General features: G+C 41.9%; 1 protein-coding gene across 2 annotated transcripts in view; it reads left to right on the top strand.

Annotated features, from left to right (window-relative positions):
- Nucleotides 1–424: 424 nt before the first annotated feature.
- Nucleotides 425–26,321, top strand: part of cacnb1 (calcium channel, voltage-dependent, beta 1 subunit) — a 28,757-nt gene continuing 2,860 nt past the window's right edge. Inside the window, exons 1-13 of one of the 2 annotated variants that reach the window (XM_026355875.1) lie at nucleotides 425–659; nucleotides 6,039–6,125; nucleotides 16,614–16,733; nucleotides 16,887–17,009; nucleotides 17,710–17,846; nucleotides 18,207–18,274; nucleotides 19,957–19,985; nucleotides 21,703–21,783; nucleotides 21,868–21,926; nucleotides 22,015–22,124; nucleotides 25,014–25,165; nucleotides 25,391–25,486; nucleotides 25,584–25,769. In XM_026355875.1, the coding sequence (XP_026211660.1) occupies nucleotides 570–659; nucleotides 6,039–6,125; nucleotides 16,614–16,733; nucleotides 16,887–17,009; nucleotides 17,710–17,846; nucleotides 18,207–18,274; nucleotides 19,957–19,985; nucleotides 21,703–21,783; nucleotides 21,868–21,926; nucleotides 22,015–22,124; nucleotides 25,014–25,165; nucleotides 25,391–25,486; nucleotides 25,584–25,769 (1,338 nt within the window). In that variant the 5' untranslated portion in view covers nucleotides 425–569. Of the gene's footprint in view, nucleotides 660–6,038; nucleotides 6,126–16,613; nucleotides 16,734–16,886; nucleotides 17,010–17,709; nucleotides 17,847–18,206; nucleotides 18,275–19,345; nucleotides 19,507–19,956; nucleotides 19,986–21,702; nucleotides 21,784–21,867; nucleotides 21,927–22,014; nucleotides 22,125–25,013; nucleotides 25,166–25,390; nucleotides 25,487–25,583; nucleotides 25,770–26,321 lie in introns of both variants that reach the window. The other variant, XM_026355885.1, reaches the window with a different exon arrangement.

Genomic DNA, 26,321 nt, shown 5'->3' with positions numbered 1-26,321 from the left:
GCTGGAGGATACTGCCTTCAAAATAAAAGCATGTCGTAGGGGAAAGTTTTGCCTTTGATCTTCATGGTGTGAGGATGAACGTATCTTGTATTTTGAATGCATCTATTGTAAAATTCTAAGATATTTACTCCAAATATTCACTTGTAAGTCGCTTTGGATAAAAGCGTCTGCTAAATGACTAAATGTGATATAAATTTTGAATCGTTACGACCATTAGCCCAGTAGCAGCACTGTAAAATAACTGCAAATAATTATATTATATTACATAAATCAAGTGGAATAATATCTAGCCCAGTAAAGCCAGCGTTGACTGTGCTTTTTCTTTTATTTTATAGCAGGGACCGGACGTGCAGTGGCGTCATCCCGCTCACTTGACTCTCGTGTAAAAGCCTGGTGCGCCAGTGTGTAACGCTATAGGCTGGAGGGAGGCAGCTGTTGCCATTATAATAGCAGCCAGCTACAGATACATCAGCGTCTCTACCCTCCCTGAACAGAAAAGAAAAAGATGAGTCTGTCGACACCATCGTAAACACACGAAACTGAAAATAGATTTTTAAAAAGTTAAATCAATGGTACAGAAAAGTAGTATGTCCAGGACGCCTTCGACCTCAACCCAGGAGATCCAAATGGACATGTTCGACCATCATCCACATACACAGGTAAGAGCAAGGAGCACAAACGAGGGAGAGGCAGAAAGATTGTGACAGAAAAACCTAAATACTCTGCGTGTACTTTGGTTTATCTGTACGAAATAGGCTTTTTGATAACAGTGAAGCTGTTTCACTTGTGAAGATTAACAGGTTGTTCGGCAATTAACTCGCCTATTTTGCCTTCGGGAGTCTCAAATGCTGTTTTCTCTGATTTAAAGCCACTCTTGATTGAATTAAGGGATTTAAGAGGAAACAAAAATGAATTACAGGGAGCATGTTCTTTGGATTTATCGTTTCATCCTTGGCCTGTGTCCAGCAGCTGATTTTGTTGCTCTCAGTAAGTCGCCTGTGTGTAACCATACATGGGGATATGATGTAACGTTGTTATGCCGCCTGCTGATTGGATCCTTATGAAAGCCACGCCCCTGTTTAATTAATCAGTAATTAACCAAGGAGATGGGCACACAGATTATTGACGTGCTTCATGTGAAGATGATGGGGTTTTTTTTTTAAGTAATATGAATCGAGTTTTCAGATCTGAAACCATCTCTAATTGTAAAGTAGCTCATCACCTTTCTGGTGGCTGGTGTTTAAAATAAATTTCAAAAGTTGCCTAACACACCCCTCTTTCACTCTCAAAAATTCAACTTTCCTTCTTTTCCAGTTTTAGCCCTCAACTTTTATTGGTGTCACACTTTTGATAACCACAAATAGACCGTGTCTTTTAGGATGTGACATGATGTTGTGGGCATGTTTAGTCATAACAGCTTAAATGGATGAGTGAGTGAGTGAGAGAGAGAGAGAGAAAGACAAGAATATCTAGAACAAACACACCCACGCTGAGCTCAGTCATTGTCTCTCTGGAGAAGAAGGGAAAAAAAAAAAAAAAACATCTCGCCACAGACAACCAGTGCTTTAAACCAGGACAGGTCTCCTCTTTACTCCCACTCCTCCCAGCTCCTTCTCTTCTTTTCTCTTCTTCCCCCTCATGATTCCTTCTCCGTCCACTCTGAATGCCCCACAATCTTCATCCTGCTCTCACCTTGTTCCGTCTGTTTTTAGAAATCAGATCTTTATCTGCTGCGAGGCTGTGGTGAGAAACAGATGGACCCCTCATGCAGGGCCAGGCAGGAGGAATTGGGAGTGTGAGTGTATTTATGCGATTGCATGAGTGTGTGTGTGTGTGTGTTTGTGTGGCACATCTGATCAATTAGATATAAAGTTCACGCAGAGCTGCAGCAGGTCATGCTGGTATGTGTATTTATAACTCTTCCAAGCAGGGAACCGCACTTGTAATTTCCTGAGTTTTGAACCCAGTCAGTACCACAGAAGAAGAAATGAAGTGATCCGAATTCAGTGCCTGGAGGTCTCTTACAGGAGTTTGTTGTCTGTTGATGGTCATCCGATTGCAGATCAGCGTGGATCTCCCTGTAATATAGTTTCCATTTCAGTCGTGATATTGTGCATGCCACCATCCGCCCTCCAAGCTCCACGCTCCCCGCCTTCCAGTTTGAAGCGCCCGGCTCTAACACAACACCCTCTTTAATTATACACTTAATCTTAGTGGATGTTTACCAACAGGAAGCCTCCCCTCCCTACTTCCTTTGGCATTTCCCTGGCCTTTGTTGACAGGAACTTGCCCCGTCGCGACTGTGATCGTAGAGACCCCTCTAAACACACACACACACTACTCTGCTATCTCCTGCGGCACATCCTTAATGAAATCATGTGGTAGTAGTGCAGTCATGATCTCTGTCCAGCAGGGCAAGCGTCGTGACCAGGCAGATTATCTAACAGGTTGTAAACAGATCCATGGTGTCATCGGTTTATCTAAATCGTTTGTTTGCAAATGACAACAGAAGTGAATGTTATGGTTGTCCAATGTTACTATTGATGGTTTGCAGTGCTGCTTCACTTTACACTACTGTTGACTATCTGAATATCTTTGTGATTGAGGTGGGTTTGTCTTCATTTTCACTTACAAATAATTGGGTTTAAACTATATAACTGAACTGGGGATTTGTTAACAGCTTTTTTGATTGCTTAATAGTGTTGCACAGTGAGATCTTAGCAATTAACAAGGTGAGTGAGTCATTACAGTATTATCTGGATATTCAAAACCTGTATAATGAGATCATCTCCTTTAAATATACGAAGAGATGGACACAATCCACACTCTCCGATGTGTGCAAAAATAAATTCAAATGTTTATCTGAAGCATACAGTGGTAAGAAAAATCATGTAAACCTTTTGTAATTTCATGGTTTTCCATCCATCCACTGAGATTAAAAGTATGTGAACCCTTTCAATAATGATCTTAAAAAAGCTAATTGGATCAAGGTGTTAGCATTGATTTACATAAAGCTGGAAAGGGTTACAAAGTTAAAGAGTCAAAGACTTTAGAAATTCACCACTCCATATAGTCAAACAATCTACAAATGGAGACATGTCGGGACTGTGGACGGCCAGTCAAAATGACCCCAAGAGCACAACAAACAAAAGGCATCATTGGAACTGTCTAACATTTTTGTTAATGATTCTACAGTAGGTAAAACATTGAATAAGCTGAGTGTCTATGGCAGGACACCATGAAGGAAGTAGCTGCTTATTAAAAAGAACATTGCTGAACGCCTGAAGTTTGTGAAAAAGGCCCTGAATAGATGGTGGAGGAAACATCATGATTTGGGCCTGCTTTGCTGCATCAGGGCCTCGCCAGCTTGCAGTGATTGGGGGGAAGATGAATTCCCAAGTGTATCAAAAAATTCTTCAGGATAATTTGAGAATGTGAGATTCAGCTGAGGCTCTTTAGAAATTGGGTGATGCAACAGGACAATGACCCAACAGAATGGAAACTATATCTTTTTCTTGCCACTGTATTCAAGGCTTCAGCCTCCTGAGTTGCACAAATGAAGTGTGGATCTTCCAAAATTATGCTAATTGTAGTATTAAACTGAGCATAACTTTAGGGAAAACTCCCTCTTCTGTGTTTTCCCCTAGGCTGTTGAGCTGCAGGAATAGTAGCAAAAGTCTATAACCTCAAGGTTTGTGTGACACCTCATATAACCTTCACACTTGAAAACATCTGAACCTAAAAAGGCCTCCAGTAAAGTAATAATAAATTCACTCCTTTCCAGCTATATCAAGGAATCCTTGAAACAAAAGCATAGGCTTTGCTTTTCAAGACCTGGCCTGTAAAAAGTCAAGCTGACATGGGGGGTTTTTAGTGCCCAGTTTAATAGCAAAAGACACTGGATAGGATATTATCATATACAGTGTTGAGCCAAAAATACTGTCATAAGCCCTACACATGTGGACAAACTACTATTAAAATGGTTTAATATAGAGAGAGACACTAACTTGAATACATTTGACAGTCAGTGTAGGTGGACAGATTTGCCAACAATATTGACACCCTTTAATTTTCAGTGATACACCTTTTCTCCCGTATCATCACATTCACAAGTAGAAACATTTAAAAAACAGTAATCATTCTTCTGTCATTCAACTGTTAACTCGCTGGGTGTATCGCCGTTAGTTCGCTGTGTACTCATCTTATGCATCAGCAACAGCAAATCAAGCACAAAAAGGCTAGGTGCAGTATTTGTTGCTCTACAGTAGGCTTGAAATAAATTCTAATAGATTCCTGAGCTCCATTATTGGAAAGGAGTGTGTAACAGATGTGTTTCGCTTTTAACTGTTAACATCGGGAGCCTCTCGGCCACACTGTGCTTCTATATTCGAACCAGTTGGCGCTGGTGTAACAGGTCGTGTTTGTTTAAAGGCTGGCAGGACAGCGGTCTAAACTGTCGTACATGATGTGACAGTGATAACAAAATACTGAGGAGACTCTTGGCCGGTTGTTCACATGTCTCTGGATCTCTGCTGCTGATTCAAGAACAGATAACATCAGATATTCAGACATACAGTATGACAGGTTTGAGGCAGCAGATCGGTAATGTTGAAGCAGTGTATGGTGTGTATGTGTGTGTGCATTGGTCTGCTAGAAGATAGTGTATGTGAGGAATTGTGAATAAAGCGAATCTATGTGAAAACCTAAACATAATATTTACCAAAATGTCCCTGTGAAGAGAATAAATTACAGTCAAGGATAATATCTGTGTCTCTCTGTGTCAGTATGGGAGCAGAGTATCATTTGAAAATGACTAATAATAACACTTGAGTGTGGTTACGGATAACAATTCTTTCCAGTGGTAGTTTGATGTTTGTCCAAAACACCAAATGCATCAGTCTATAATATTGTTTAATGCAGTCATCAATATAAAAACTTTATACTTATACATTTAGCACTTTAAAACACATCTTGAGGGGGTTTGATGTCCATGATTATAAAAACCAGTACATGTTACTGTAGAGCAACCATAAAACACAAGAAGTGAGATATTGTTAAAACAGTAGATATTTTTAATTAAACGGTTGCAGTGTGATAATTGACTCTCAAATTCCTGATATTTAAGCTTCCAATAATCACCCACAACACACCAGCTGCCTTTTCAAATCAATCCAGACTTTTAACTGTATTAACACACAATTATAACATAGTTTGTCAGAAATTAGGTTTCGCTGTTTCAGGGTATGAGCATATTATATTGAGCCGGTGAGTCAGTTGAAAGAAAAGTGTCATTTTTTTAATCTAATAAATAGTTTAAGTCACTAAACTTAAAGAAAACTGAAGAATAAAATGTGACACCACTGAATTTCATACGCTTGTGCCATGTCGCTTTCTCTACTGAAAGATGAGATGTGATAGTAAATTAGGGGGCATCCAGGTTTGAATTTGAGACCTCTTAGTCTGCAGTCAAATGCTCTACCACCAATATTTGTATGTGCTCTCTGAGTATGGAAACATGAACATATTGATGTTTATTTCTACACCTTGTCTTAAGCAGCACTTCTCTTTTTTCATGCTGGAAGAACAACACAGGCCGCCTCCCGATTGCAGACAAATGCAATTAGTCAGCGTTGTGTAACCATGGCGACGTGGCTAGGGTGGGCTTATAATGTAATGTGTGGCCTCTGCCCAACCCGGATGGGCCACTTGCCAGGGGTCTACCAATCAGATTATAAGGTCCCAGTTTGCATCAGCACATGAAAAATGACAAGTAATGAAGGCTGCTCATGGACGCGCTGGACACATTTACTCCAGTCGACTTCCTCTCTTTATCTGCGGCTCTATCTCACTGTCTGATCATATTCAGAAGCTTTTACAAATTCTATGGCAAATGTTAGTAGCTGTCAGCCTCCTTTAAAAACAAGGTTTTCTAAGAAATATGTCAAGACAAGTTAATGTGAAGCTACACAATTAAACTTCTTTCTCCTCTTCTTGTCTTTTTCCTCCTCCACCCTGCCTGCCAACCTCTCTGGTTTCAGGGAAAGTACGCCAAGAGGAAGAGCCGATTCAAGCGCTCAGATGGAAGCACCTCGTCGGACACCACCTCAAACAGCTTCGTCCGACAGGTAAAGTTTCACACCTAATCTCTCCTCCAGACTGCTATCTCACGTACTAGACTTTCCTCTCAATTTACGTAATGAACAGTTCATACAAGTTTAATGAAGACAAAGTGAGGAGTGACTACTGAGAGTTCAGTGGCTCATTATCATATTTTATGATTAATTATTGATTTGTTTTTGTTAAATTTAACTTCTGCATACAGTAGGAAGAGAAACATATAGGCTGGGCTGTCATTTTTAGCAGGTAATCTATTGGTGTTAAGTACATTTTTGGCTAAAAGAAACAAGGAAATTTATGTGACCTCACCTCTGTTCTTAGAGAAAATGACAATTATCAAATGAATATGAGGTTAATGCGTTCGCACAGGAGGATGTAAGAACCAACATAATCATAAAATACGCTTTCTGGCTGCTCTGATAAGAGGAACATTTATCATACTGCAGAGTTAATTTGCCTTGCTCTTAGACATAGCGTTCTCTCTGTTATTACCAAGTCAGGATTTACCTCGGTTTATCTGCTTCGATGCAGCACTGTGACAGCTAAAAACTGAAACCCTTTATTTTCTTGTCTTTGAATATGGAGTATCGTTCTTTTTTCACCTGTGTGTTTCACAGCAGCTAACACACTGCACACACTGAAATGACTCTGACAACATTGCTGGTAAAAAGCAGTAAAGCTCCTGTGACTGCAGCATTGCCACAGAGATGGAGCTTAGAGACATTAGCAGAGACTCCTCCAGGGCCCACATGGTGATTTTCAGTCCCCAGGTGTTAGACTCACCCCCGCTCTACTCCCCTCTGGCCGTAACCCCACCCCGGTTTGCAGATGTAGATACATTGATTAGCTCAGTTACAAAGTGCTTGTGAAACAGTCGCCTCACACCAGAGATTCATTTTGTTGTTGAGGATGAGTAAGAAGCCTCTCATCTCAGACAGGAACGTCTCTCCTCGGGGAGTTTAGGGTTTATGGCGTCACATGCTTGCGAATCGCGGAGCAGTCCTTGTCTGGACATGACATTTCTCAAAGCCACAGTGTGCCATAGCTAAATGAGTCCCCCTTTTTCCACATGACCTCTTCATTTGTAAGAGGAAATGATTTACCCTGTGCTGAATGACATTTACCTGTTCAGTGACAGTGTTGCTATAGAAAAAAATGAAAACCACAGTGGTAGTGAACACAGGAAGCCCAGCTCGCCTGTGGTTCCTAAAGGTTAGCTGCATCCTCGCCTGCACACTTCAACCTTCCCACTGCCTTGTCCTTCATTAACTTTGCAACTCGTGATGGTGTCGGACCACATGCACTAGGACTGCCGGTTAGGCAGGATTCATAATTGCTCACACTGTATGTGGAATTCATTACTTATATGATTTAGCGCTTCCTCAGATAAATATCCTCCCATGCCTTGTGCCGTTGCACAGCATTATACTCATCAAGCCTGGCAGTGGAAGGAACGGGGATTTTAAACAGTTGAGAAGCTGCACGTAATCCAAAAATTGATTTAGCATCTCAGCCGTTGAGTGTACAAAGTATCTATGAGTGTCTTTACACCGGCACACAATTTGTGAAACAACACAAGCATTTACATACAGAAAAAGCCCCCTATAGGTACATATAGCCTATTTTAGCCTCCCCCTGAACAACTCAAAGCTGAGCCATGTATAGGCTTTACAGTCTCACACACACCTACGCAAGTGCAAACTCATACACACACACACACATACACACAAAATACATGAGAGCCACAATCAGCCGATGGTAGAGCTGGCTGATACACTCGGCCCGGTTTCCATGGCAACCAAGCAACTGAATCTCCCTCTGTGTGCATGCACAGTGGGATGGAGAGACGAAGGAGAGGATGTTTAGATGGGTTTGTGTTTGTGTGTGTGTGGGTGCGGCCTACGTGTTTGTACACTCTCCGTTTCTGTGTTGACTTCAACAAAAGCGCTGCTTCTTCAGGTGCGCATTGTGAGGCACAGACTGTCTGTAGAACAGACATCATGTCTGCTGTTGTGTGGTGATGTCAGTGAACAGAAATCATGTATACTTTATAATTCACATGTGCTTTATTGGAGCAATTGTGGAATTAACAGCCAGAAAACAAATGCTCACATACAACATAATGTTATATTAGGAACGTTCTCAAGATGAATATGTCCCAATTTAACTGATGGATCCTGTGGGATGTGGCCCACAGAGAGGGTCCTACAGAGGACCAGAGCCCAAGGCTGAACCTGCTCTTCTACAAATTAAATAGTTTAGAGTCATTGAAATGAAAACAAAACACACAGATTTCCTAAAATAATCAACAATGCCTCTTGAAACCCAAATTTATATTCAGCACATTTATACTCAGTCTAGCAAACTCACTGTTAAAGATACAGTATGTAAGTTTTTCAAGAAGCTCTGAAAAGTATCTAAATGTGATTTGAAATGTTGTTTTGACACGTTCTTATTTTATTGAATGGCAGTGCCTACTTGAAGCACTGGACAGGTCATGGTGGAGTGTAGAAGAGCAGGGAGAGGAAGGACTGAGCAGAGCAAAAAGGACTGACTATGAGCCTCATTTTAGTGCTAGCACAGGTTCCATATTGTAGCTTTAAACACACACCATTACTAATATACATTTATTAGATTAATGTAGCTTCCATCTCTCTGTAATGCACTGTAGTCTAATCAACAATATTTTCCTGTTGCTAACTAGGACAAACTGCAGAGGTACTGCTTGGAAAACCTCAATTAGACAATGCAGCAACCTTTTCAATGCTCCACTTAATGTACTGTATTCATCAGTGACTGATAACAAAATGTCTCATTGTAACACAGTGTTTTCCAGCTTCAAGACCACTGCCCTGTCAAAATGATATATGAACCCTTCATTTGAAAAGTCTCTAAAATGGGTCAGTCCAAGTTGGTCCCATTTTGATAAATCTAAACCGTGAAGCGTTTATATTGGGATAAAACAACTTCTAGCTACAACTGCTGATTAATTTAAACCTGTGAATAGACAACAGTGGTTTAAATTGATTTTGTAGCGAGGTCTTGGTGGTCTTAGGGTTAAGACCACCACGCCCCATTTGCAACATGCCACCTGCAGTCTGCTTTAATATTCACATTTTGGCAACTCCAAACAAACTTACTTGCAACCTATGCATGAGAAACAAGAGCCATTGCTAATTTTACTGAAACTTGTAAGTAGCTTTTGTGTGTGAAACAGGATGCTGCCACCATTTGCATGAATCTCTGGTGTAAGCAGTGGCCACATGTTGCATCTATGGTGTGGACCACGAATCATTTTGCATTTTAGAAGTGAAACATTTTGTTTACTGCTTGGGTAGCATCCCAAACACTGACTGATTTCAGTCACCAGAATACCAGAGCTCCATCAGTTTTTTTTTTTTTTCTGTTATTATGTCTTGGTTTTGGTTGCCATCTGTGAAAGGTTTCAAGAGTAAAATCACAATGAGAGACGAGCAGCCATCCCATCAGTGCTGGTATACGGATGCCAGCAGAGCCCCAGTTGCTGCTGTGTCTGGCTGCATGTGGAGCCAACTGGTGGGTATGTTAACAGCTCTCCATTTTTCCCACCTTGCACAGCTGACTGTGTTGTCATCAGCTAACACAAGAGAGGAAGCAGTGGTCCCCCACCCCCAATGTGTTAGAGGTTTCCCTCTAGTGGACACATTCAACCACTGCCACCACCCCTCCTACCACACCTAGGTGCCTGTAGACCTCCCCCTTTAGGCTTTTAACAGTGTCCTAATTCTATAGTACAAACTATTTTGCGGTGCATACATTTTTGCAGTTAACACACAGTTATACAGTGTAATGTATAAAATCTAGTATTGTGGATGATATTAAAAAAAACTAATTGGAAACAAAGTGTTTTGAGCAGTAACTATTCAGCAGACTTCAAAGGCATAAGTAGTGAGTCGCCATTTGCTTCAAAGTGTTACAGCCCTGATTATTACGCTTCATGTCCTCTCTTCACTGCTATTGAACTGAAGCAATGCCTCCCCCCCCTTTTTTTTTTACCTGTCCTCGTATCCATATTAATCACTCGTCTGATACCTTTCTTTTCTGGGAGATAGACTGACAAAGGGACAGATCGAGTGGTGGGGAGAGAATGAGATCAGGACAGTGGCTGAGAATAATGAAGCATTGAGGTTTAGAGAAGTGTGGGGGTTTCCCTGGGCACTGCCTCAGCCTTTCCCCCACGTCAGCCAGGGCATTGAATGGCTGACGGCTGCATACCAAACCTCCTTCTGGGTCTCAGTGCGTTCACGTCTCTGTTTCTGCCCCACCAGGGCTAAATATATTTCCCCACTTTGCAAATGTAGCACAAGTCCTGCAACCCGACCCCGAGGCAGCTCCAGCTCCCTTCCTCTATACAAGGTTCACGTTCCTTTGGGTTGTGGGGTGGGGTGGGGTGGGATGCGTGTGTGTGTGTGTGTGTGTGTGTGTGGGTGTGTGTGTGTGAAGGGGTTGGAGGTTAAGAGAGCGCTCTCCTGGTTTCACACATGCGGCACTCTTTTCTGGCTGTCGTACACACCACATACACATGCACTCACAAACGCACACTTACCCTTATGCACTTGTCGGGCTAACTGGCAGGGGCTCGCACTAGTTGCCAGTATCACATACATACACACGTAACTCTCTCTGCGGACTCTGGCGTTGCCCTCCTGGTTTGCCGTGGTGAGGCGAGTGTGGCAAACGAGGTATGGAGAGGACTGAGAGGATTCACAGGCCTGTCGTGGTAAGGGGAATCTAGATCAATCTACAAGCTGTTCACTTTTTGCTGTGTGTGCCTGAACTAGAAGCAGTTTCCGTGCCTGTATACGTACTGTGTGTATGGAGTTCTCAGACACTTTTTGTCTGACATATGAAAGTAAAACATCACTTGCTGCCCGTTTGCTGATAGCTCTATATCTCCTGGTCTGCTGCTTTCTTTGCTCCCCCTCTCCTGACCGCACCGTGCGATTCCATTTTGGGCCGGGCCACAGCTGCTGGAAAGGCGCTGTGTTTTTAATTAGACTTGCAGTCCCCCTGGTCGTTTCTGCTGCTGGGTGCGATGCCTGCTTGGTCGTTCCAGCATTGTGGCCATTTCATGGGGCTTCTTTCACTGTTGTCCTCCTGTCTCAGACGGGCCTTGACTGGATCATGTACTTTAGGAAATACCAGTACAGAGCAACATACAAGACTTCTTCATGGTTTTATTTGTCCTCTGTTGATTGGGTTCTGATTATTTTTGATCATTTGTTGCAGTTAATGCTCAGTGGCAGTTTTATAAATTGACCTTTAGTGGAATTATATTGTGATGATAATGGCAGCAACTAAAAATTTTTTTATTATCAAGTAATTACTGAATCTAAATACTATATAAAAAAGTATAAAAAATAGTTGAGCTATCTTCTTCAAACTTTTTTGAAGATAGATTCTAACCCTAACCCAAAATGCAGTTGTTATTTTTGCTTGATAAATGACCTAAACAGTCAATCATTTAACATTTTCTTGATTGACTATTGATTAAAGAACAAATTATTGTAAATAAAAATATGATATAGTTATTTTGTGTTATCATTTTAAATTCTGCTGTCCATATCGTTGCTTGTTTAAGGGTTTTTGATTTACATTTAAAGAGTTATGAAGAGTTTGATCCATTTATGTAAGGTTTAGGTAACTAACTATTGTTTTCATTATTGATTGTTCTGCAGGTAATAATCTTGATTACTTGTTAAGGCCTTAAAATTTCCAAAACATGTCCTTCTCAGTTTCTCAGTGCTCAAGTTTCATACAGTTTATGATAACAAAAGGACAGTAAGCTGGATCATTGGCAGTTTTGCTTAACAGCTGCTCAAAAAATAAATACATTCTCCTAATTTAGCTGTTTAACTGTATCGTGATTGATGATTATTTCATATCCACTTTACCTGTAGTGCCCTTGTCCAGCCTCACACCGTAATCACAGAGTTTAGTTTAGTTTAGGTTTAGTTTGTTATGTGGCTGAATGGAAAATGTGTAAAAAAAAACTGCAAAACTACTACTTTATTAATCAAATAATGTATTGATATTGTGTAAAAAACTTCCAGTAAATTCAGGTTTTGTACTGGCGGTAATGATGAAAAATTTTAAATCATACCTTTAAAATCCAACTATTGATATAAAACATTAATCCCTTAAAGAGACCGTGAAAGGGACTTTAACATTATTGCTCAGCCCTAAACATAAACATTAAATGCAAAGTATTTTGAACTCACTGGGATTTTATTCCCTTGAAAATCTTTTTAAAATGCATAATTAGCACCTGTTGATTATGTTGTAAATGGGGGTTTCTGGTGAGTTCGGTCCATGACTCATCTTTCTAGTCATCTCCACACTGTCCAGACTGTTGCCATGACGCTACTATGAGAGAGAGGAGGGATGTAGCCATTTCCAGCCACCGGTCATGAGCTTCAGACAGGAAATCTGTCCTTTGTGAAGCCTCCTCTTCTGCGACACTTACACTACTTCCATTTTTTGTCCACCTTTTATTGCTGTTTTCTTTTACCTGTGTCTGTCCTAACTCAGCTTACCTCACTCTGAATGTGCTCTGAATACATCAGTGGAGCCGGGTCTCGGCTGTCGGTACATTTTGGTTGGCTCTGAGGCTGTTTCTGTTGTTCTTTTATGTGATATTTGATGACTGAGGCCGGAGCAAAACAAGACAAGGACATTTTGATGTTCTCTCTCTCTTGGTTTTTTCATTTTCACATCATGTGAGCTGATGTTAGAAGTATAAAGGTATTTAATCAGTTTAATTATCAGGGCAGGGGTTCACAGTGTTAGCTCCCAGATGGCAATCACTTCTTAGTCATACACTGTTTGGCAACACAAGATGTTAAGAACAACAAATGAACATGAAACTAGTATAAATGCTGAATCAATGAGTTTATAGACTTTTATAAGCTTTATCCACTTTACTGCCTCCAACAATTCCTTGTTTTTTCCATTTTGATCCTTTTCTTTAAACTATCTACAAAGGCGCCGTTGCATCTGAAGAAACAATGTTAACTCATTTCCCTGCTGCGGGGTGACTCTTTTCAACCCTCATTATTCAAAGCACTTGTCTTTTGCCATCCCGCCCTCAATCCTTATTCCAATACCTCCCTCGTCTCTGTTCCCCCGCCCCCCCCCCCCCCCCTTCCATTTATTCAATAGCACTGCTAAGGTGGTGTAAATTCATCACTGTGGCAGCCACCGTGCAAAAAATGGAGGAGAAACATGGTTCACTTTCAGGATAATTACTGAACCTTTTGTTCCCCTCTGTGATCTGTGATCTGTGACAGTGCAGTAGTATTTGGACTAGATGTATAGCTCTCTATAGTTCTCTATAGTTCTCACTGTGTGAGAAAATACTTCACAGACCACCCTTCATTTGGTATTTCATTCCCTATTAATTCTAATAACTTCTTTCTGTCTCCTTCCTGATGCAGCTCTCACCGGCTGCCTGTAATAATAAGTTGCAGAGACGGTTACTATGACACTGCTGGGGTCTCTAGTCTGACACTGCCAATAGGAAAGCAACCCTGCCATCAGGTGGCCTGTAGCTATTTTGAACGGGAGCTGTATGTGAAGTGAAGCAAGCAGCTAAATTAGACACACAACCTAATGACTTGAGAGGAAAAGGAGAAGAAGACGAAAAGAGTGTTCACAAGAGTGTTCGTTCACTTTCTCAGTCTGTCGACACATTCTGAAAGGTTTCTGGGGACAAAGGGTGCAGAGAGGTTATTGATCAGTTACTATTTTTCTTCTCCTCCACCTTCACCTTTTTATTTATCGCACATGGAGAGTAAGTATTGACTTCTGTGTCTGTGCTCATGCGTTCGTCTATCCTTCTCAGACTCTTCTTACTCCTGGTTGTGGGTGACATCAATCAAATCTGCGAGTGACTCAGAGACACAGGCATTTGTCATATATAACAAACACACACGTATACGCATGCAGAGACACACACACACACAGAGTCACAGCCTATCCTTCCCACTCTCTCTCACTCGTTCAGCTGCATCACCAACCTGTTGTAGCGAGCGGGTTGGGCCCAGGCGGCTTCAGATGTCATTCTGACTTTTTTTTTTTACTAAAAACATTCTCGTGGGATCCCCATCAAGGTTTGTTAACCTTCACTTAGTGGGCGCTCCATGTTGGGATGCACCTGCGTGATTTAAAAGATGACTCAGAGGCGGTAAGTTGGGGGCGACTGTTACTGTCCTCATTAGCTGCTGCACGGCACTTACAGGATGATTCCTTCTACTTGAGTGGGATGCAGGCACACCGCTGCGAGTGTTTGAGTATGAGTAAATGAAACAGGAAGCGGGCATGGTTTGCCCGAGGATGAGTTGAGCAGCAAGCCATCGCCTTGGCAACAGGGAGTGTCTACATTTGGTGCGCTGTTGCCAAGTCACAGAGCCCCTCGATACGACAGGTGGCTGAGCTAGAATCAACAATTGTGTTTGTCGTGTCATTTCAAATCATACAGAGACGCATGGATGGTAATCAAAGGCCTAGAGGAGCATTAATCACACAGAAATGCACACGCAAACATTGACACATCACACAGATGCTTTACTCTTATACACGTTTTCCTGGTTATAACTAGAAACATGTCTCTTTAAATCTTTTGTCTTGAGGTTTGTGTCTATATAAAATTTTACATGCATGATATAATATGACATACTTCTACTAGGATAAATACAATGATTGCAAATAAACACTAACAAAACAATTAATTGACATCAAGTTGAGAGCAAAGACTACAGAAGGGCTGGGTATCAAACTCATTATGTCCTTAATTAATAACTTGAAGACACAGTATGAAGCTTTATTACCAGAAATATGCTTCAAAGTTTATCTCAATGTGGAGAGGGGCAGTCAAAGCCTCCAGTGATCCAGACTCTTTGAACAGCCTGGCAGCGGGACAGAGATATTCGCTTCTAAAACATTTTTGAGTAAGGCTCATCGTTCTCACCAATCACAGATTTAAAATTAATTCTGCTTGATCAGTCAGATTTGGAGTATTCCCATGTTTTGCCAACAACCCAAAGCTCCGGGCAGACCGTAGCAGAGGGAGGAGGGCAAGGTGGATTGATTTGGAGTTTCATGCTAGCACTGGCTTGGGGTGCTTATTGTAGCTTTAAATGATTTCTCATTTTCAAACTTGTAGTCTTCAGCCCTGACCAACCGTTGGTTTTGCGAAGCTGCTTATGGAGCCACAATGACATCGATCGATATATGAAGTTTTTTTTATTGTCACAGTACTTCCCAAGTCCCGTAAAGACAAAGATTAAAATGACTCTTTATAAAATTATAATACATGTTTCTATCCCCCACGCTGAGGTGCTGAGAATTTCCTTGTTTTCCTATCTGTACCAAAACTGAGGTATGGTATTGGCACAGAATTACTGAGGCATCCGGAGATATTTGTTGTGCTCACAGAGTGTGTTGTCTGACTAGACATGTGCTTACTTTGTAGCAGGGAATTTTTCATCATCATTACATATGGCGTATGTCATCTTTGCGCATTCTCACCTCTATTTTAAAAGCCCACACCTAGTGACTCACTTCTTCTGCCTGGCACATTCAGCTGTCCGCATTCTTGTCAGCACCTCCTACAAAGCGCCAGGCAGCCTGTCAGCTAAAGGCAAAAAAAAAAAAAAAAAAAAAAGGCAAGAACAAGTGGGATTGTTATATAAACTGAACACTCAAACACTTCAGAAGTTCAGGCTGCCTCCCTCACTGCACCGCTCTGCTGCACAGTACAGTGGGCCGGTGCCTGGAGCCCGCAGGAGGCTCAGGTTTTTCTTGTGGTATGGGAGTCTGTATGAGGGTCAGTGGGAGAGAGTCAAGTTACGGTGCATGAGTGGTGAATGTGTTTGAAACTGTAGCCACTTCATAAGAAATTTATATCCCTGCTAATAGTATAAACAGTCCTCAGGCCATTTTTTCCAATCCCCATTTCATTCTCTCCCTACTTGACACACCCACACATTGAATCTGTTGTACCTGTGCAGAACGATTTAACACCTCAGCCTCGCTTGAAACTGCAGCAGAAATGTTGACTTGTTGTTATGCAGCCTCGCCACCTCAAACGGCACAGTCAGCTTTTATGCAATATGAAGGCCAGAGCCCTTTTTGTGTTTTATATAGGTTACACTGCTCAAGGCAGTCTTGACATTTTGACCACAAATAAATTACAGTCTTCTCAATCTGCAGTTAACACTTCTCTGTGGCCGCCACCGAAAAGTGAATTTGAGACTGGACGTAAAATACCATTAGAATAATGGAAAATTGAACAAAGAGGTGCATAGTTCATACATTTAAATGTAGAGCAAGATGCCACTGAGTTCATCCTGCAATTTCCAGTGGTGTACTTCTCTTTTTCATTCCTCCAGCGACTGACTTTCTGGATGTGTTGGTGCACTTTTGAACTTTATATGTGAACTCACTGTGCATTTCAGGGCTCTGCAGACTCCTACACCAGCCGGCCGTCAGATTCAGATGTGTCCCTGGAGGAGGATCCCGAGGCTCTGAGAAAGGAAGCTGACAGACAGGCTCTTGCCACACTTGAGAAAGCAAAGGTCAGAGATCAACTGTTGTTACTGTACGTATAACATGGTTGTTTGGATCAGTGTCTATTGTTTTGCCTGTGGTGGACATGGTGTGAGGTCTGATATTTTTTGACAAGTAGCTGTCTGCGTAACGATAGCTGACTTCTCCATCTCTACTACCAGACCAAACCGGTGGCATTTGCTGTGCGGACAAATGTTGGTTACAACCCCGGCCCCAGTGATGACGTTCCAGTGCAGGGCATGGCCATATCCTTTGAAGCCAAAGACTTCTTGCACATTAAAGAGGTTTGAACTTCCAGAAACTCTATTAATCTCTTGTTTGCACACACTCAGAGATACCTTCACATCTTTGAGCTGGAATTGTACATTGTTGTTTCCAACTTTTCTAATTTCTAAAGGTAAGTTATTATTGTGATAATATAGTAATAATAATCACTAAACGTAAATTAATGTCTGAGGTATGTAGAGAAAAAACACCTAATACTGCTGGTGGGTGGGAAGTTAGTTCAGGTTTTGTTGCAACTCACGGCACTATTTCGTTTTGTTTAAACTTCACCCAGACCATGAGGGGGAGTTAGTAGAAACAAGCACTGCAGGTCATATCCAATATTGGGTGATCGATATTTGGAAGAAAAAGACAGGAAAACAGACATGCCCGATCCTCTGTACTGCTTTTGGTTACTGCTGGATCATAATTATGTCAGTTTTGATAATAAAGTAAGACATAGAAAGTGTGCCATAGTGTAACTTGTGCCCAGTTGACAATGTTATGTTTGAAATTATCTTTTAAAGCTTTGATGAGATTAAGACAAAAAGCCCTAAATGATTGATGATAAAAAGCCACAGTTATTCTGTTTTTGATGTGAAATGCTTTATGCCACTCGTAGATCGGTTGTCTGGTTGTCTGAGATCCTGTAAATGTACTGTACATGTACTGTAGGTGTGTTATTGGTTGTTGATGCCTGGCTGTCTGCTCTGTATGCAGAAGTACAACAATGACTGGTGGATCGGGCGTCTGGTGAAAGAGGGCTGCGAGGTGGGCTTCATCCCCAGCCCAGTCAAACTGGAGAACACCCGTCTGCTGCAGGAGCAGAGGATGAGACAGAACCGACTCAGCTCCAGGTAGCCCTACGAAAAACCTTACGCATCTACAATGGCACAAACAACCCCACTTTTGAAAATAGGTCAAAGCTGAGTAATACTTCGCCCACCAGCCAATGTAAAATGACCTAAAATAGACAGAAATACTGCAGTGAGTCACTGGACTCTTCTATGCAACTGTAGTGTGTAAAGTAAAAGTATGTGAACCTTTTGGAATTTTATGGTTTTCTGCATTATTTGTCTTAAAATGTGTAAATACATTTACTGTGTGTATTAAAAATCAGTCCAGTTAAAGAACTGCCATGTATTTAGCATTGAGAGGCTACGGTATCATCTTCCTTTCACCAAGCAGTGATTTGTGCCTGTGTTTTTCCACTACAGTAAATCTGGAGGAAGCTCCAGTTTGGACGTTGCCACAGGAACCCGCAGGCCCACCCCACCTGGCACAGGTGAGGTCACAGGGTCTGGCCGACTCTGCGTGCATGTTTGTGTGGGCTCTCATGTAATCTTGACAGAGAGAGTGAGCAACAGCAAGATGAGATGGGTACTTGATATTTAGATAAGGATTTTAATTGGCTAGTTAGTCAAGCATGATGATGAATCACGGCATGTCTCAGTGAGTTGCTCTGTGAAATGAGAGAGGTCTTGGGAGGTCTGTCATTAGCACACAGGACGGGCTTGAAATAGAGCCGGGAATGGACCACACTCATTAAACTTGATGAGTATGTCTGACCTGTGTGTGCATCACCGGGATGACACAGAACGGCTGCTCAGTATCCAGAGACTGCAGGGGAGAAGCAAGTGCAAATGTGGAAAAACAAACAACTGACTTGAAGGGTTTTTTTCAATCAAATACAGCCAGTGTGTTAGCAGCATGGCTAATACAGCCATCAATCTTCAAATCCAACCGTTAACAACAAGGCCAGTGTGTCTGTTGCCTATATAGTGAACTATTCCTTCAAAATAAGACACCTGCAGCCCCTGTCCACCCTTTCCACACCAACCACACCTTCCCATCGCCAACAATAATCCCGACATAAAATGTACTCCCAGCCCGAGCTTCCCTCTCAGCTTAATTCCTCCCCGATATCTTCAAATTTCCTCTGCAGCCACTCCTTTACCCTGTTCTTTCTATATCTGCACTTCAACCTTTGTTCCTTTCCTGTCACCCTGAATTCACTCTCTCCTGAGCTGCTTATGTGATTGTTTGCCCATCTGCGCTTTGCTTTATGATAATCTGATGTTTTCCTTTTGAATCTCTTGTCAGTGTTATTTCCAGTTTGAATCATACCGTGTCACTTCTTTCAGTGTGTGCCATCTCTTACAGTTTCCTCCATGCCTCTCTTTGGATGCGTCTCACATTCTTCTCTCTATTTGCTCTTCCCTTTTTGCTCCTCCTCTTTTACATTTTCTCATCCTCTTACCTCACCTTGCCTTGCTCTCTCCCCTATCTCCTTTCTCTTTCTGTTCTCCTCTTCTTCCTCTCTCTGCACCACTCGCCCTCCCCCCTCCCCCATCAGCTCATGTGGACACGTCCACAGTGGCCTTTGATGTTGACCCCATCGACCTGGATGTCGAGGAGCCCCCTGAGTTCCAGGGTGAGCCTCGCTCCTCCAAGGGCATATCAGGCAGCGTAACATCCCCTCAGGCCAACATACACCGACTGCCCTTTTTTAAGAAGGTAACATTAGGGGCCCAGGACACCTTACTTACCTCGCCAGCCTCCCTCCTGCATTTGTCCCCCTACTCTTTCAAGCTGAGGCCAGGTCTAATCTCTCACTGCTCTGTCCGTCTCTCACTAACTCACAACTGAACCGCCTCTGCTGCTACTGTAGATCCTGAATCTAACACTGTTTGGCCCCTCAGGCTCTGCTCATGATGATAGTACTGAGATTTGTTTGGATGTTCGTTTTTGTGCTTGTGAGCGGGGAGAGCTGTAACTGATAGAGTCTGAAATGGCTGCTGCTGCATATCAGTCACAGAGGATGCAGTCTGTATAAACTCTGTTTTAATACAGTGACCAGATCGTTTCCCAATTTCCCGCCAATCCTAACTTGTCAATGACTAAATGTGCTCTTGTGTTTTGTGCTTTTTTTGTCTCTTCTGATTTCTATGTCTAATGATAATGTAGGTGGCCCAGCTAAACAGAAACAGAAGTCGGTGAGTGTGGTTTGTTCTCAAAACTAACTCCTAACATTTCAACTTCTGTCTCCTCATCCTCTTCCTCTTGCATTTTCCTTCTTGTGGTATCTTGTGGTGCAAAGTCTGTAGACTATTCTATACTTTATTTCCTTACTACCTAGGACACGCTCAAGCAAAAAATATTCCTAGATTCATTTGGAAATTACTTTGACACCCCTGTCATTTCCTCAGAGCCCATGTCACAGCTGTCAATGTACAGATGCAGGTGCATATCCATCCCACAGCATGTTAGTCAGAGTGTAACAGTAATAGGTCTTGGCATGCTTTCATTTCCATTTATAATGGCTGATTTAGGCAACAGTAGCCCATAATCAGCTGTTTTTATGCTTTTCAGTACAATTTAAATCACAGGTTAGGACTTAAGATTGCAGAGCAAAGACCCATTATGTAGAAAAAAAATGTGGAGAAAAAGATCCTCATCCCAGTTAGACAAATTAGAAATATTTACCTGGTAAACTGTATAATAGAATCATCCAGTACTATGTTATGATCATCATCCCCTCTATTACTCACCACTCCAAATTGTACACTATGATCTTGTTATTCAAAACCAATGAGCACTATAGTTATGTTCAGTGCACCAGCTCTGTCCCTTAGAGACAAGAGCCATTTGGAAACTTTTAAAATATGTATTTTTAGCTTCTGCGAATACAAATGAGGCGAAATGAGATTCGGTAGTTCTGTTTTATGTAATGTAATAAAGGAGAGCGGGGCACTTTAGCATTATCTCCTGCCGAAAGGGCCGCACTGTGCACACAGATAAGGGGGGGCGTACATGTACATGGAATACAGAGCTTAAATTTGACTGTTGTCAAAGTATATAGGACCTGTGAGTGTATTCATCCCATTTTCACTGGAAAACAGATGGTTTCTAAAGAGGACAGATGCTTATGGAGTCCTTATAGATGAATCATTGCTTTCATGATTCATAATGTATGAATAAACCTAAAGTTCATGTGCTGCAGTATGGGTTGTTAGTGTAAGTGGGTGTTCTGTACAAATCTTTGTATTATTGTGTTATTGTTTCAATGGCTCCAGGGAAGCCACTGCAATGCTGTATGTCTGGGCTCTTTAAATGTATATTTAATATTTTAAATATCCTGAAATGTAAATTTTTAAAACAAAATGTAGGGGAAAATCTGTATATGTGCATAAATGACTGTATTTACATTTAATAATTTTTAAATGACGTTGATGCAAAGATGTAAAAAGTGCATTTCCTGAACTGCAGCTATTTAGTTAGTGGCAGTGATAACTTGAGCTGATTATCTGTGACAAAAAAAGGAAAATGTATGAAGGGTGACGTATGTGGTAGAGCAGCAGCACAGCCATGAGAGCTCTCCTGACACCCTGGTGTCTGGTTTAATTATGGACACTTTAATTATGTGCGACGGCAGTCTGAGATATAGACGGGAGTGATTTCAGTGAGAAATTGATCCCTTCCTACGAACATTTATAGGCAGTCAATAAAACGAACAGACTTCACCATCTGAATCTCACCATCCATCAATGTGACTGTTCGCAGAGAAGAAGGAGGACAGGGGGGAGTGGGGCTTTTGTGTTGAGTTAATATTGATTTATGTGATCTGCGTGAGCTTTTTGGGCTTGTGTGACTGCACATTCAAATACTGCTATAACTAAGTGCAATGTGGGTGCTGCCCTTTTCATGGCTCAGATGGAGCATGTCCCTCCGTACGATGTGGTTCCCTCCATGAGACCTATCATCCTAGTTGGACCGTCACTCAAAGGATATGAGGTAAGGGAAAAAAAGAGCAACACGTTGTTGTTGAACAGTTGCTTCCATTGTACACGCTGTCTTATGCTTGATGTTTTGCCTCAGGTGACAGACATGATGCAGAAAGCACTGTTTGACTTTCTGAAACACAAGTTTGAGGGCAGGTGAGAATGAGGTTCCATAGTCACTCTGGTTTAAAAGGTTTCTGTTTGCCAACCCACTAACAACTGATGTGTTGGATCACTAATACAGGATATCCATCACACGGGTGACAGCGGACATCTCCCTGGCCAAACGTTCGGTCCTCAACAACCCCAGCAAACACACCATCATTGAACGATCAAGTACCCGCTCCAGCCTGGGTAAGAGAACAGACCAGGAGCGACAGCGCCATGCAGAGAAACTCTTAAGATAACTCACAAAATTAGGATCCAAATTTGGGAAATCAGACGGCAAGAAAAATCAGACAATTAGCAAACATTCAAATGTTCATCATGTCACGTTGATGTTCAACATCCATTGAACTATCTTTCACTATCTGTGTTTCATATCTGTATCACTTTGAGTTTATGTTTTATTGCAGTAGCTTCAATAGCTCTAGATGCAGGAGTTGCTTTTTCATGCCTCATGATGAATTTATTATACTCTATGTGTGGTATATTGTTACTTAGAATGTCTCAGCAACTACAATCACTGATGGGTGCGTGTGTGTGGCCAGAAGTGTGCTTTACACTTCTAACCATAACCAATAGTGATCTCACAGGGTTGATCTGAACATAACTGCAGTAAGGTGAGTAGTTAAATCCCTGCTGCTCAGCAAAAACGCACTCCTCTGGAGCGTGTTGCGTTACTTATTAAGTCCTTGTGATAGCTTTTGATTTAGCCTTATACTTTGTAGGTGATGAATTTTGGGAAACTTAAATACAGACACATTAGTTGGTACCCTTACAGCTTAAAAAAGGAACCCCACAATTTACAAGTCTGGTCCACTTCAGCTCTGACAGGGCCTCAGTTCTCTTTCTGTTCACTCCATAGTTTATTTATATTGTAGCAGCTGCAGCCCCACCTGTTGGCCGGTGTCAAAAAAATGCATTACACTTGTTGCTTTTTCATTCATTTCTAATGAAAACATTATTTTTATTTTGTGGATGCATTATTTTTCTGGGCTTAAATTTGATGGATAAACATTGGGTATGGTACTGATTAGTATCCTGCCTGTATTTGCATTAGATCAAGGTTTTGAGTAACAACAATAAAATGCTGATATACTTTAAATATCAAAGCACCAACTATAGAGAAGTCTGTATAGAAGAATTAACCTACAACCACAGATTCTCTTTTCAAAATGTCACATCTCCACACGTCTGATTACAAAACACGTAGACGTGTGCGTAGATGAGCGTAGGTTATGTTGTGACAGACACTGTCTGGGTTAAATTTTACTTTATACGTGCTCAGAAAACATATTGTCTGTCACAATATAAAGAACAAATTAGATTAAGATCAGAGCCCTGATCTAAATAATAGAGATGAAGCATGCAGTCTGGGGACAGCTGGAACAGTTTGCAGAAGAATGAGCTACACTACCTGTCGGCTGGTGCAGAGGCCTTAGTCAGGGTTGCTCCTTTTAAGTGGAAGAGTACCAACATTTGTTCATGTCATTTGTACAGGTTGACATACTGCAGATACAACTTAGGCAAAAAAAGATGAACCATAGGGATCATTGAACCTCATCCAAAGACCTGAAAGTGTCACCTTTTTCCCTTTTATACCTGCTCTGATTGCCTGAGTCTGATCTGGCTTCTTCTCTCTCTCTTCATCCTGTCTTTTCTGCCCTGCACCCATCCTCCCCCTTGCTCTCCCACCACCCATCGTCTTCCTCCACTCTCTTTTGATTCAGACGTACTGGGTACGTATGCTCTCCTTGCAACGAAACAATGAAGCCTCTCTCCTTTTCCCCCTCCCCTTTTCTTCTCACTTTATTCATAATCTGCTCATACATCATTTGTCTGCCTGTCTGCTTGCCTGTCAGTTTCTCTGTTCCTCATACTTTTGTGTGACAGCCTGTAGTCACTAACAAAAAGAAAAGAATTACAAAACCAAACCGGGAACAGATCCGTGGGAAGGCAGCAGGGCGACGGGTAGCTGCTTTCAAGCGAGCAGTGAGGGAAGCTGATACTTTCCATACTGCTCTCACCTTTATGTTGTGACCTACTGTCCCTATACAGTGTGTGTGCAGTCATACCCATGGATAGCGTCCATAGAAGATGTAGAAGTTCAGTTTCATCAGTGGTGCAGTCAAACTCAAATTAGCAATAGTGCAAGTCTGCTGCTGAGGTTAATGGAAACCTGCCTGCTATTTCTTTGTATGAGTTAAAGTTCACGTTTCTTATCACTCTGTGAAGGCCCTGTTTTAGCCTCCAGCTTTAATTCCTTATCCTACAGACCTCTGGAGACTATAAAATGTGTGCAGGCCCTGTCTCTCTGCAGATTGCCTTGCCCCTGTTATCTCTGCTGCTGGGCTGGCAGCCGCACACCTCGAAGGTGACGAGGTTTGACCAGACAGGCGAGGAACGTTCTGGTTTTTTTGGTGTTAATCTCTCTCCTTACACAGTTTGATTTAAAAAAAAAAAAAAAAAAAGGCGAGGGACTGTGCTTGAAATTATTTATAACAAGCCCTCATAGGCTGTACTTGAGGAACAATGAAAACAAAAAGCCCAAGCCGTTCACAGACTTGAGTGGTTCACCTGACAAAATAATTGCTGCTGTGCCTGTTAATGCTAACAGAATGTTCCACGTCATTTGTTTGATGAGGGTGTTTTTTTTTGTTTTGTTTTGTTTTGTTTTGTTTTGTTTTTTTATTTACATGGTGAACAATTGTGCTCTTATTATTAGTTATTTTAAGTGTACAGACATCTCATTCTTAAGTGCCTCCTTCCTTCATGACTTCAAAACAAAAATAGATCCGAAGTGCATAAGGAAATTCTAAATGTCAGGAGGTGGCAACAGAATGAGGATGCTGCACCGCTCCATTTAGCTGTGCATAAATGGAACTTCAGCTGTGAACCAATATAATTCATATGCTTGGAGTTGTTTTTCTAAAGCGTTGACATGCATGTTTAAGTACTAACATGTTGGTTATGTACTTGTGCACAAAGTAAAGGAAGGATGGGAGATATCTTCTCTGAGAGAGAAGTAGTTTTACAGAATCATGTCGTATTCATTGTCTCATCCGTTTCCTGGGTCTGTAGCGGAGGTGCAGAGTGAGATTGAACGTATCTTTGAGCTGGCCCGCACCCTCCAGTTGGTCGCTCTGGACGCAGACACCATCAACCACCCATCCCAGTTGGCTAAAACCTCTCTGGCTCCCATCATTGTGTATATCAAAATAGCATCACCTAAGGTATGGCAACAGATGGGCTTGGAAGAGCACTATGAATTTTCCTGTAGTTTCATAAAAGTTACGTTTACACTGACTGAATATGTTCTATCCAACTGTGTCATCTATAATTGTGGTCAAAAACTTTAGAGGAGACACATTTAAATCTCCATCTGCATACATCTGTGCACAAGTGAGTTTGTATCATAAAGGCAAGTTGAGTAACACATGTAAACATGCTCTCCACAGGTTCTCCAGAGACTCATTAAATCCAGAGGGAAGTCCCAGGCTAAGCATCTAAATGTGCAGATGGTGGCAGCAGACAAGTTGGCTCAGTGCCCACCAGTGAGTTTTGTTTTTGATTTTGTGATGAAAGTAAAGACTAAAGGGAATACATGTTTGTTCTTTGAAAATCAGTGAACGTTGTTTCATTTTCACACAGGAATTATTTGACATCATCCTGGATGAGAACCAGCTGGAGGATGCCTGCGAGCACCTCGCTGATTACCTGGAGGCCTACTGGAAAGCGACGCACCCCCCGAGCAGCAACCCTCCCAATCCTCTGCTCAACCGTACTATGGCCACGGCCGCCCTCGCCGCCTCCCCTGAGCCCGTCTCCAACCTGCAGGTACAGGTGCTCACCTCCCTGCGCAGAAATATGGATCTGTGGCCTGGCATGGACGGTGCTGTAGCCGAGGGGAAAATGGAAGAACATGCTATGTAAAGTCGAGCAGAGAGAGAGGGGTGGGGACTCCGGCAACTCAACCTTAAGCCAAACTTAGCAGCCTGCTCTCTTTACCCTGAGGAGGGAGTGCAATAAAACCCCGTTTATGCTGTATATAGAAACACATAAATACACATTCACACAAACATACCTGCAGGAACTGACACACAAATGAGCTAAAACAGAGACAATCCCCACTCATGAGCAGCTAATTTAAGGAGATTTAAGTAAAAGTCTGTATTTTAGCAGGTCAGCATGTCCCTCCCTGTACTGTGAAAAACATGAGAGCAGTTCAACTCAAACCACACTGGACTCAAAGAGTAATCCATAAGGCACCTCTGCCTCTGAGGCCCCATCCATTTCACTGTAATCAAGAGTAAACTGATATCTGCTGCCCCCTCCCTGCCCTCTTTAGCTCTCTGGCCTCCTTTCTCCAGCACTTTTTCTTTTCTGGGA

Source organism: Anabas testudineus, chromosome 8 (genome assembly GCF_900324465.2).
Source record: "Anabas testudineus chromosome 8, fAnaTes1.2, whole genome shotgun sequence".
Lineage (NCBI taxonomy): Eukaryota > Metazoa > Chordata > Actinopteri > Anabantiformes > Anabantidae > Anabas > Anabas testudineus.
The sequence above is the reverse complement of the archived record's forward strand: the minus strand, read 5'-3'. Positions and strand labels throughout refer to the sequence as shown.